At 37.8% G+C, this 13121-nt stretch overlaps 1 protein-coding gene across 1 annotated transcript; it reads left to right on the top strand.

Moving 5' to 3' along the window:
• The first annotated feature begins 9870 nt into the window (after positions 1 to 9870).
• On the top strand, positions 9871 to 12884 carry LOC109154416. The gene is made up of 3 exons (XM_019302214.1): positions 9871 to 10732; positions 11941 to 12483; positions 12675 to 12884. Exons 1-3 carry the CDS (start codon positions 9953 to 9955, stop codon positions 12771 to 12773), a joined length of 1422 nt encoding a protein of 473 aa, XP_019157759.1. The 5' UTR covers positions 9871 to 9952; the 3' UTR covers positions 12774 to 12884.
• Positions 12885 to 13121: the final 237 nt, after the last annotated feature.

Genomic DNA, 13121 nt, shown 5'->3' with positions numbered 1-13121 from the left:
GTGATCATGTTGAGAAGAAAGATATTTCTCTCGAATATGTCAATACCGATGATCAACTGCAGATATACTCACTAAACCTCTGAGTGAGACAAGATTCTCTCTATTAAGCATGAGATCGGAATGATTGAAATGACCTAAAATTCAGAGAATCAAATCTGTAAAGATTCGTATCCTTGATTTCGCAAGATTTGATCCATCCTTACACGCAAGTGTCCTTATAAATAAGGTATACTAATTGTTTGTGCATACATCACTAACAAAAAGTTCTAGTGTTTGTTCTTGCAGGTATGAGTACAGTAGTAAAAGAACCAACACTGAGAATCAAGGTGGAAAAAGTGAAAAAGTGAGATCTTTAATGACAAACTCATCACCCAGGAGGAAGTGAACAAATTCATGGAACGCTCTCAACATATTCAGAGTTCTTCGGGCTCCAACAGACAAAGAGTCAAAAGAGCTGTTTCCTTCTGCAGCAATTCTATTGGATATGCCAAAGAAAACAGTGTGCTGGACAAAAGCGACAGTTTCGACTATTCACCGTCCAGCACCCCTCCTAAGATGCCCTCACCACTCAAATCCACCGCCAGCAGCAGAAAAGGAAGATCTAAAAACTTTGTCCTTTTCTTAATATGTGATGTTATTCCACCATGCTTTATAATGAATCACCTTATCCTTTCATGTCTCTTTGTTTTCGTGTCTCTCACGCAAGAAAGTGTCAGTATCCAAAAGATTTTGTATAGATCTCCACGACACTTATTTGCCTATAAAATAGTTTCGCCATGCATAAGACGCACTCACTTCTTTCTAAGAAAAAGGATTGCAGTATGAACAAAGGGAAAGGAAAAATGGACGAAGCAGAAAAAAGGGCTACTCGTCTGAAGCATCACATACAGGAAGCAAGCAAGCTCCCTAATGCCACCATCATAAGCTTGAAAGAAGAAGGAGAGATGATCAACGAAGGATTACTGTTGAGTGCATTTATTACAAGTTATATCTGGTCAAAAAGAGTACAAAAATTCATTATGAATTTATGGAATGCTAAGCACGTTGGAACTCAAGCCTTACAGAGAATCAAAATTTTAGTCTCAACTGAAATCAGCATTCTCTTGACCACATTAATGAGCATTGATTGCTATGTTGACAAACTTTCTGATAAGCCCTTCAATCCTTGGCTATAAAAAGGGAGAGAATTTCTCACAACTCTCACCATCTCCTCTCTCTCAATGGCACCTAAGAAAAGGTTCACAAGAAATGACTCTCGCAAGCTCCAAGAGGCCGCTAGGCGCCTCAGGGAGGAGCAAGGTGACTTATACCCAGGCAATAGTCCTAATGTTCCTATCAATCTCGTCTCTGATTCAGACTCATCGTTTCAATACGATGATATGGCTGGATTCATATTTGAATCAGAGAATGAAGAAAGATCTCAAAAGATCCAAGTGAGACAATCCCAAAAGAATGGATTGACAAGGACTACATGGCCTTTCTGGCACAAGAAAATCTGGAAGAGAAGTATGACAAAGATGATGAAGCTGAGTCCTCTACTGGTTCCAACTTTCCGCGCTATAAAAGATGGTATAGGGAAATGTTTGGAAGGAGAAGAAAGATAAGCCTGAATGCTCTTCATCCCCAAGAAGGTTGAGAGGAAGAAAAGTGATTTTCTGAAAATCATCATCTATGTTTCTGTTTTCTTTCTCTTCTCGATTGTTGAATAAAAGCTTGCCATATCTTTGTGCTAATAAGATGTCATGTTTTATCTGTGTAACCTTGTTGACAGCCTTAAAAGTTTGTTCTGAGCGAAACTTACTCGCAATTTTTCTCAAAATCCCATGAAATATTTTCGTTCAAGGATTTGACCACCTTGAACAAAATAGTGAGAAAAATATTTCCTAAAGGAGATATCATGAATGATCTCATGATTCATCTAAACGAATCTTGAAGACTGATCAGTTACCAATCTTTCGGGTGACAATGTTGATTGTTTATCATGAATCTCTTCGGGCAACATTATGTGCGTCTTATGAAATTCTGAACAACATTCGGGTTTTTGAATCGTACTTAAGACGCTATTCCTTTTTGAATCTAAACCGTTCATAAAGTGTTATTGGGATCATATGGCCGAGAAATCGCCACTATCCCACTAGTCTGACAGGACAAAGACGTGCATTTAATGCACCTCTCAGTACTTGGGTGCTTTTCTCTCTCCTCATTAAATGAGGGAATGATCGTTTCAGATCTGCACACGTTCTTATCACATATCCATGATGATCAGTTACCTCTTGAGGAAGAGGAACCGCTGAGTTCTTTTTCGAAATTCGAATAAGTCTTCTTAATGGGCTGATTTAAGGACACCAACCCGGAACTTTATAAACCCTGCTCAAACCTTCATTCCGTCTGTTCTACAACTCTCAAATTACATCCCTTCCTCTCAAAGCTCTCTATAGTCAAGCTCTCTATCATCAATGGCGGCTCCTTCCGAAAAGAACCGAGAGAACCCTGAACCCTCATCCACTCCAGTAATACCAAGTTTTCCCACGGAAGATATAGAGTTTATCAAGTCCAGAATTCCATTTATCGTAGGAGGAAGTATGTGGGACGAAGAAGGGTTTGGTAAGTATGTCTTGGATAAAGCCTTTGGAGAACGGATAATCGCTCTTCTGTTAGAAACAGGTTTATATGGTTTGATAACTCACCTCTATGATGAATGGTACCCTCTTGACGTTACTCAGTTTTATTTGAATGCGTATGTGGCTTCTGATTTCTCGAGCATAACTTCAAGAGTTAATAAACATCACATTGTGTTTACTGCTGAGGATATTCGATCAACTTTTGGGTTTCCCAGACGAGATGAGTCCTAAAAATCCAACCTGATATATTATCATCTGGATCCGGAGGATTTCTATGAATCCATACGACACAAGGAGGCCCCTTCCAAAGATGAAATTTCCTGGCCCCTCAAGAAAAAATGGTTCCGGTTGGATCATGAGTTTGCAGTAGACATCTTCAACAAGATTGTGGACCACAAGACTTCTGGCACAGATGATGTCACAAGGGAAAAGCTGAAAATGCTGCACGCCTTCCTTCATGAGCATAAGGTTGATTGGTCCAAAATAGTATTCAACAACATCGCCCACACCATCACATACCATCGCAGGAGTCCTGGTGACATTACAAAGAAGATGGGCTTCGGTTTCATTATAAGCCATCTTCTTGCCACAAAAGGAGTGATTCTACGTGCTGGTGCTCCACCTGGTCAAAAGGTCTGTCACATGAAGCAAAAACCATCTGGATATGACAAACAGAAGGCGTTGGAATTGGGAATTCCTCTTGAACCCAATCTACCCAAAGGGAAGTCCAAACGAAAGTTAAAAACCCCCAAAGCAGACGAAGAAGCTCAACCAAAACCAAAACGGCAGAAACAAGAAAAATCCTCTTCTCGGGTTAAGACTCAAAAGACGGTCATCTCCCAACCAAAGACGAAAGGTGATCCTCCTCTCGAAACTTTGATCGTGCAGAACTCCTCTGAAGATGATGATGATCAACCTCTCACTCGTCTAAGCAAACGAAGTCGAATGAGACCTGCTCAAAACCGGGAACCCTTATCAAAAGGAGCAACATCACAGGGGGAAGACATCCCGAAAGTAGCTACCTCTGAGGGGGAACTGAAAACTTCTCTGCCCGAAAGAAGTCCCGTTGCTCACAAATCCATCAATCCGAATGCATCTCCTGTTCCTCATCCACAAGAACCTACCTTAGCAGAGAAACTCCTACGAGAGTTGACACAAGAACCTGCTACTGTAGAAATGGAGGAAAGATGTCAAAGTCTTCCACAAGAGCCGGGCTCTCCAGAAGACATCCCGAAAGCAGCCTCTGATGCTCCAAATGATGCTCAATCTCTTCCACAAGAACCTACTATTGCAGAGCAGGTAATTCTGACACAAGAACCTGCACTAGTAGACGAGATGACAGCTGCTCAAACATCATTTGTCCCGAAACCATCTGCTCGTCAATCTTCTCCAGACCGGTACACCCTCGATAAATCTCTCAGAGAATCGATTGAAAGAGATTACAATCGAGTTCTACAATGGCACAAGTGGCGCACGGCACCTCTCAGAACCTTTCTCGAAACTTTTGAAGCCATGATCGACGAAGAGGAATTCGCACTTCAATGGCTTGAAACTCAGGACGTCACAAAGGCTGTGCGAATTGAGGAGATCCACCGAGTGTACTCTTATAGAATAACTCATCGATCTCTCGGGAAGGACAAAGCTCCCTTGGTAGTTCCTCTTCATAAACCTCCCATAGATCCAGTGACTGAAGTCGAATTGAAACAACTTCGCTACATCATGCTGCTATCCAAAATTAAAGCCAAAATGGCAGAAGATCATCCTCGAGATCCCAAAGGCAGTGCTAGTGGAACGAAAGATGTTCATGGCAACGAAATCGAAGAAGAGGATGAAGAAGAAAATGAAGACGAGAACAATGATGATGAAACAGAAGACGACAACAGTGGTATTGATGATACTGATGATGATGATAATGATGATAACAATAATCAACAAGGAGGAGAAGGTGCTGAAGAAGAAGAACCAGAAGATAGCCACACTATCTTGGTCGAAACGGACTATGCTAACTGTCCACAAAGACTACCTCTCTTGAAAATACCATATGAAGACGAAGACTCGGATGAAGCATCCAGTAAAAATCCAGTTCACTCGTCTCGTGCTATCATTCCGCATCTGAACGAATCTGTACAACAACAACATAATCTTCCAGCTCATGAGGACAGAAAGGAAGCCTCACCTGAACATGGCCACTCGATGCATGGTGAAAATCCGGAAGCACCACATCATGATGAACAAAGGAACTCTTCTCCAACACACATTGAGGACGATTCTATCGCTGAGTCCCCACGGACCATTATGAACCTCATGCGAGAAACTGTTCATTCAGCTGAACTGATTCACAAGCAATATCTCACCCTAAGGGAGAAGGACACGAGAGTATTGAATGACCTGTGTCAAAAAGTCAATCTACTCCTTGATGTACAATCTCAACCACAGCAACCGAATCCTCCTCATGACAAAACTCTTAAGCAATTGGTGAAAAGAGTTTCTGATCTTGAAGAGAGTTCAAACAAAGTCGCTAGGCAGCAACACGAGATTAAGCATTCTCATTACGGCCTCAAGGAACGTGTTGACCTAGCTTGTACCAAGATTGACACTTATCAAGACAATTCCTATCAACTTGGTGAATATGCTCTTCAAATTCTGGGATATGCTCAAGACATCCTGCTTGCAATCAGCCAAATCCCCTCTGTACCTCCTATTGCCTGCGCTGATGATGCCAAAAAGGGGGAAAATAGGAATGATGACAAAGATAAGGATGATGACAACCAACCAAGAAGGGATAACACGAAAGAAAGATCTTCGGAAAAGCGAGTCTCTCCTCACAAAGTCTCGGGTCACAAAAATCCCTCTCATCCACCTCCTAAGTCTCGTGGACAGTCCCATGATCAAAGACGCCATGGTCGCACTCAAGACAGACCTCACAAGGGGATAACACGAAAGAAAGATCTTCGGAAAAGCGAGTCTCTCCTCACAAAGTCTCGGGTCACAAAAATCCCTCTCATCCACCTCCTAAGTCTCGTGGACAGTCCCATGATCAAAGACGCCATGGTCGCACTCAAGACAGACCTCACAAGGCTCGACAATCTTTCAGCTCTGAAGCCAAATATTTCTTCACAGGACTGTCAAGAAGAGATCAAGTAAAACTAAGACAAAGGCTCATGAAAAATACCTCAGTCACCATGGATGGCATTGGAAACTTCGTGGACTATGTCCCATACGAAGAAGGAAGCGGTAAGAGATTTGAAGGTTGCAACAATCCCATATGGTTGAAGAAGAAAGACAACCACACAAGGCAAAACTACATGAGCACTCAGAACGAAAGGATTAAAAGACAAAACAAGGAGTTGTGGGAAAAACACAATGAAGAGATCAGGAGAAGAGATGATGAAGCTAGAGAAAGAGAAAGGATTAAGAATCTCATCGAAGATCTATCAAATGTAACCAAAGACTCTCCTAATAATGTCACGTACAATGCAGCTTTCAAAGTGCATAAAGAGTCAGACAAGAGCTATCAAGAAGGAATGAATTCGTTTGAACTGATCTCCTGGTGGAAGTCTGGAATAGTGGAAGGCAACAACATTCGAGAAGCCTACAACAATTACACGAGTCTAAACATCAAAGGAGGATATGAAGAGCTCGTCAGAAACAATCCAATCAGGACTTTCAGAGCAAGAATCAACGAGAAGATAGACTACGAGAGAACACAAAGAAGACAGAAAGAGAAGGTCAATCAAGAAAGAAAGAAGGAAGCTCAGCAAAGGCTGAATCTTTTAGAAATGTAAGTTATCCTTTGTTTTGATTTCTTTTGACAGAGTTTTTGTAATGATTTTATCTGAATATCTATGAAACTCTCATTGTCACACATCTCGTGTCACTTGTCTGAGTTAAAAAGTCCTTGTCTTTATTCCTGCTGCTTCTTCGTAGAAAATTCTTGTAAACTCTCGATAATGGCTGTGTTATTAATAGAAATATCCTTAAGGAGCACTTTCTCAGCCTTATAAGAAGAGTATAGGTTTTGGCATCATCAAAAAGGGGGAAATTGTTAGGAACCTTGTATTAGGATTTTGATGATACCAATGTAATGTAGAAAGTAGACCCCTAACTCTTACGTTTCTCTTGTATCGCTACTTTCGTTCTAGACGAAAGTTGCCATAACTCATATGTAATTCGTGTTAAGCTAGAACAAACACACGAAAAGAGTTATGAATAGAAGATAGGCTGATCAAGACGAAAGAAGACTCCACAGTAACGAAAGAAGGAGTTGTCATTAAGAAGACAGTTCTTTTCAAGACTATCCCAACAAGTATTCTTCTTCTCATCAACAAGAAGAATGTTCTACCTGTCTGATTTGACAACATCCTAGGACAATAAGGACCTCAACTCATGGGACACGCTCTCCAAAGAGCATTTAATGAAGCTGTACTATCTCTGGAGCTAAAAGACAAAAGCCATCAAATCCTCCATACCTTCAACGGCTACATAGTACAAACCCATCAATGGAGCATTAAATGCATGAGGCTCCATGGTCCTTGTCCAACAGATAAAAGGTTCGAAAAATTCATCTCCCTCCAACGGATGAATTTTCATCACCTATATAAACCAACCTTCATCAACTAAGAAGGTGCTGGTTCATTTATCACTCTACTCACTCTCTTGCAAAAAGTCCTTGAAAAGTTAACAATCTCAAAGCTTTTTGCGAACCAGTTACTTAAGGTGCTAAGGCATTTGAAGTAGATCATCCATCACTGCCCTACATCTTGAAAGAAGTCTTGCACTCTTGAAGCAATCATCCCACACCATCAAGACTTCACAGTTGGAGGAATCAAGAAATACTTTCTTACCAACCTCAACTTAGAAGAAGAAGTTGATAGAGGCGGAGTAAACTCTCGGAGTTGAAAAACCTTCAAAGGCTGTCCGGCTTAGTGATCAAGGAAGTCTTTGTGTAATTGTACTAAAGAGTGATAGTGCAATCCTTCCAGCAGTTGTGGAAGAAGAGTGGAAGTAGGCAACGTTTGGCCGAACCACTATAAAATCTCGTCTCACTCTTCTCTTTACTTACTGCTTTATTTTACTGCTTGCATATCATCTTTTTCATCACTCCTCTTAACATTTTATCAAACTCGTGCAACCCTCACTTTATAATCTTTCCGCTGTGCTTATCTTACTCAAAAGTGTTGTCAGGGTTTTTCTTTTAAAAACTAAAGAAAAACGAGAGTCTATTCACCCCCCCCCCCTCTAGACTCACCACACAATCTATCGGGACCAACAATATATATATATATATATATATATATATATATATATATATATATATTATACATACACTAATAAGAGCCCAAGAGAGTTAGGCCTATAATGGGTAGAAAAAATGGCGGTCAAATTTTTTAATCTAATGAATGGCTCAGATTGATCAGATTTTAATTTTTCCTTAAGATTTCCTAATTTATCCTTAATGAATATGATTTTCCGTTAACTTTTTCGTTAAATATTATCTTTTCCGTTAATTTCTGTTAGTTCACCGTTAACTTACTCATTGATTTTAATAAGAAAGGTCTTAGGTTCGAACCACATCCCAATCAAAGTTGACATAATTAGTATTCTATTTTACTCGTATTAAATTAAATAATAATTTAGTAGCTGCAACAAAAAATAATACATATGCATTTCTTTAATTTAGAATTATATGTCTACAATGTCTTTATTCAAAAAAAAAATTATTCATTATCAATATATCAATATATTAAATAAGATAAATAATTTCATTAGTTATATTGTCTTTATTTTTCTCCAATATAAAAATTCTTTACATTCAATTTCATCCATTGATTATATTCGCTACATTATCCCTACAATGTCTTTATTAAAAAAAAAATCATTATCAATAAATTAATTAAGATAAATGATTTTATTAGTTATATTGTCTTTATATTTCTCCAATGTAAAAATTATTTACATTCAAATTCATCAATTGATTATATTCACTACATTGTCTATTATTTTTTTTGTGCACTATTTTTAACTAAATATCAAAGTTATAATGCAAAATAATGCTATATATTTATTTACCAAGTATTTTATTAATACCATGAAAAATTAAAAAAATATAATTAATAAAGCCAATCATATTAACTACTTGATGGATTTGTTGACAAAGAGAGTATTCAAACCACACAACAAAAAGTGATAACTACCTCGCAATGTCCTTGTTTGACAATCAGCAGTTAGCGGATTTGACCAGCGAATTATATCAACGGTTGGTAAAAAAATATTTGAAAAAATTAGCTGTTTAGATTAACATGTAAAATGAGATAAGGGTATACACATATTTAATAATAATAATAATAATAATAATAATAATAATAATAATAATAATAATAATAATTGTTTTAAAAAATAAAAAATAATAAAATAATATAATTAAGCCAATCATATTAACTACTTTGAGGATTTATTGACAAAAAAAGTATTCAAATCACACAACAAATTGAAGTACGAAACTACCTCGCAATGTCCTTGTTTGACAATTAGCTGTTAACTCTTCAATATTAGTATATATTTAATATTTTATGCCTTAATTTTTATTTGCTCTCCCTTATGTCCCGTATTTGGTTTCAACCATACATATACAATTATTTTATTGACAATTATAATCAATCTTGACTATACTACCTTGCATTTGTAAATTTAGAATTACCTATTTAAATACGCAAATTCGACATTCAATTATCCATGCATGAAAAATTCCAATATAATCTTGCATTTATATACTTTAAAGTACATATTTAAAAAAACACATTAAGCATTATCTCAATCACGCAACGCATGTAAAAAACTAGTAGAGATATAAAGATAGAAATTTGTATAGGTTTGCAGTTTGTAATCTGTTCCAAAAGGCACCGTTATTTCTTTTATTATTATTCCAATTATCCGTAATCCCAACCGGCAAAAATCGGTTCCTGCCCAAAACATTGCGTTTTGCATGGGCGGTCTCTATTTTTATTACCAAATATGTTTGGCTATACATATATATATATATAGTGTGTGTGTGCGCCATCCAGTTTAGTATTTTACATACTGTTTTGAAAATATCTAGAGGCTTGCTTGTAAGTAATATATAGGAAATTGACTTCAACTCTTAAATATTATATACGAACAAATTAAATATTAGCTAGAAGTGTTCAATTTTTATTTGAATTATAAACTTTTCTATGCTTGCAAAAAAAAAAAATAGTTTCGATCAGTTTTAAAATTTTCCCGGACTAGCTCTTCATCATTTTATATTTTCATCAACAGGGCTTTTGTGCTGGTCCAAATTAAAATTTCCAGAAATGAGAGAGAAGATTGCCTCTTGGTATGACAAGTGTTTGGGGGCTGAGCTTTTTAAAGCCGTTCTGATTTCCGGTGTTGTTCTCTACTTGGCCTCCATTTTTCTCTTCAAAAGCCCCATTTGTTCACCTCCTGAAGGGGTACTGAAATCGCCGGAGGCGGCGAAAAATGAATCTCCGACCAACATCAGCCACCTACTATTCGGCCTTATCGGCTCCGAAAAGGCATGGCACCACCGGAAGGCCTACATCGAGTCATGGTGGCGGCCCGGCGTCACCCGCGGCTTCCTTTATCTCGACGTGGCTCCCACCGGGGATCTCCTCCCTTGGTCCCCCTCTTCCCCGCCGTACAGAGTCTCAGACGATATAAACCAGATGGTCCAAGAGACGAAGCACGCCGCCCCGATTACGGCGCGCATGGTGCATGGGATAATGGAGGTGTTTAGGGAGAAGCAGGAGGGGGTGAGGTGGGTGGTGATGGGAGACGACGACTCTGTGTTCTTCGTGGAGAATATGGTTGATGTTTTGGCGCAATATGATCACACAAAGTACCATTACTTGGGGGGTCAATCGGAGTTTGTGATGTCCAACTACTGGTACTCGTTTAACCAGGGCTTCGGCGGCGCCGGCTTCATTCTCAGTTACCCTCTGGCGGAAGCTTTGTCCAACGACATGGATAGTTGCCTGAGGAGATATGCGCACGTCAAATCTGCCGATCATATTACCATGCTTTGCATAGCTGATCTTGGAGTTAATTTTTCCCCCTTGAAGGGGATTCATCAGGTAATTAATTACTATACAATATTACAATATACATGTAACATGCACTTCCCGTATCTACTGTTAATAGTTCCTATACATATAAACAAATAACTTAATAATTGCTGACACATAATATGATAGTTGCGCTACAGGTACAGAAACTTTCAACTGTATGTACAGAATGTGTCAACTATAGATACAAAATTGAATGTTATATTTCGACCAAATTTATAATGCAAGGTAGATCTTGATCCATTGTGTAATTTGCCGTATAAAGTATGGTGGGCCTATTCACGTATAGGTACAACATGTTCTAACCAAAAAACTAATTTACTTTGTTTCACTTTCTTATTTAGACAACAAAAAAAGAATTTATAAAATCCAAGTTGAGTTTTTCCTCAAAACAAAATTTTTTCATAGTTTTTTATTATCATTATTTGCATTATTTTATTTTTTCTATTTGAACTTTCTTATTACACGAAACCAGCATATGTACAACCCCATGTATAGTTTCAATTTTATATTATGAAAATTAGTTTTAGACTCTCGGCGGCTTTAGACTCTGCGATCCACTTCCCCACGAAACATGACTAGTCAATTAAGTAGAAATTTTATCTTTGACCAGTACAACGTTCAATACATTTGTAACCACTAGGATTATTATATAATGGAAATTAAATTTCTTTTATATTTTGCTTCGCTTTCATCACTTTCACGGCAAATTATACCATGTAACTAAGGTCTACCTTGCACTGTATGAATTCTGATTCAAAAATAACATTTAACTTATTTATTTACGGTTAACATATTCTTTACCTGCAGTTAACTGTTTATGTATCTACAAACAAATTAAAAACACACAACATGATAACTACAAACACATAAACGGTAAACTATAAGTACAAAATGTGTTAATTGCATACACATAACATGTTAACTAACATCGATCTTATGTGTTTGCAATTAACTGACTTTGTATTTGCAATTAACAATTTATGTGTCAGTAGTTATCGTGTCTATAATTACCATGTTATGTGCCGTTAATTTTTAACATGTTTGAAAATTGTTAACTGCTAATACAGAATGTGTTAACTGCAAACATGCACATCTAATTTTTGAATCGAGATTTATGATGTCATATTAACCTTGGTCTATGATATGACAATTGCATTTTCACCGCATTGATCACGACTTATGACCATGTTTTTTGGGTTCATGGGTTATACTAGATTGATTTACGTGGGGACCTATCTGGATTTCTATCATCCCATCCCAAATTTCCACTGCTATCCCTTCATCATCTCGACGCCGTAGAGCCCATCTTTCCAACCATGGACCGATTCCAATCGGTGAAGCATTTGGTGAGAACGGCGGACCACGACCAGACCCGAATGTTGCAGCAGACCATTTGCTATCACCGACAAAGCAATTGGTCGGTTTCCGTGTCGTGGGGATACTCAATTCAGATTTACGAAAAGATTCATCGCCGGAGTTACCTGCAAATGCCAATCGAAACGTTCCGACCGTGGGCAAGGGATCAGCATCACCTGCCGCTTTACATGTTCAACACTCGGCTTCCTTCTAAGGATCCTTGCGAAGCGCCGCACGTTTTCTTCCTTAAAACGGTGAACAGAACCCATGAAGATGGGGTGATTATGACGTATCTCCGGTCGTCGGAGAGAGGGTTGCCGGCGTGTTCGTCTAGGGGCAACCATTCGGCTGCTTATGTTTCCAGGATTGAAGTTTACTCGCCATCGACAAAGCGTCCTGAGGTCAGCTTCTTTTTTTTTTTTTTTTTTTTTTTTTTTTTTTTTTTTCTTGTTAAATCAACAAATGTTTTTTATTTCACTAGCACATGTAAAAATATTACATTTTTTCTTCAAAATTATTACAATTAGACTCACGACCTAACATGCATAAATACGTAATCTAATATTTTGGTACTTTGGTGTTATTGTTTCAGATGGACAAATGTGAATGTTGTGACGTTATTCATTCAGATGGTGAGGAAGGTTTGAAAGTCAAATATAGAAAATGTTTATTAACTGAGGTCATTGCTTAACCAGCAGTCAAGCTAGCTGTAACTATTCCTTTCTTCTCAAATAGCCTTATTTCATCAATCATCACTGCAGTATATATACAATAAACAATGAGATAACTGTTTAGAAAATTATTAATTAAGTCACCATCAAAATATATGAGAATTACACCAAGTGATTAATTAATTATGTTTTGGCTTGGATAATGAAAAGCATTGACTAGGCATGATTGGTCGTCGTGAAATGTTGCTACGAGTTCATGCGGCGTATGATGTAATTATTTTAGTTACTATCAAATATATATATATACCTATTGTATGAAAAATTGAAAATAAATGTCAAATGTATTTGTCTAACATTAAAATATTATT

Source organism: Ipomoea nil, unplaced genomic scaffold (assembly GCF_001879475.1).
Source record: "Ipomoea nil cultivar Tokyo-kokei standard unplaced genomic scaffold, Asagao_1.1 scaffold2647, whole genome shotgun sequence".
NCBI classification, from domain to species: Eukaryota; Viridiplantae; Streptophyta; class Magnoliopsida; order Solanales; family Convolvulaceae; genus Ipomoea; species Ipomoea nil.
Note: the sequence above shows the minus strand (reverse complement) of the source record. Positions and strands in the feature narration are given on the sequence as shown.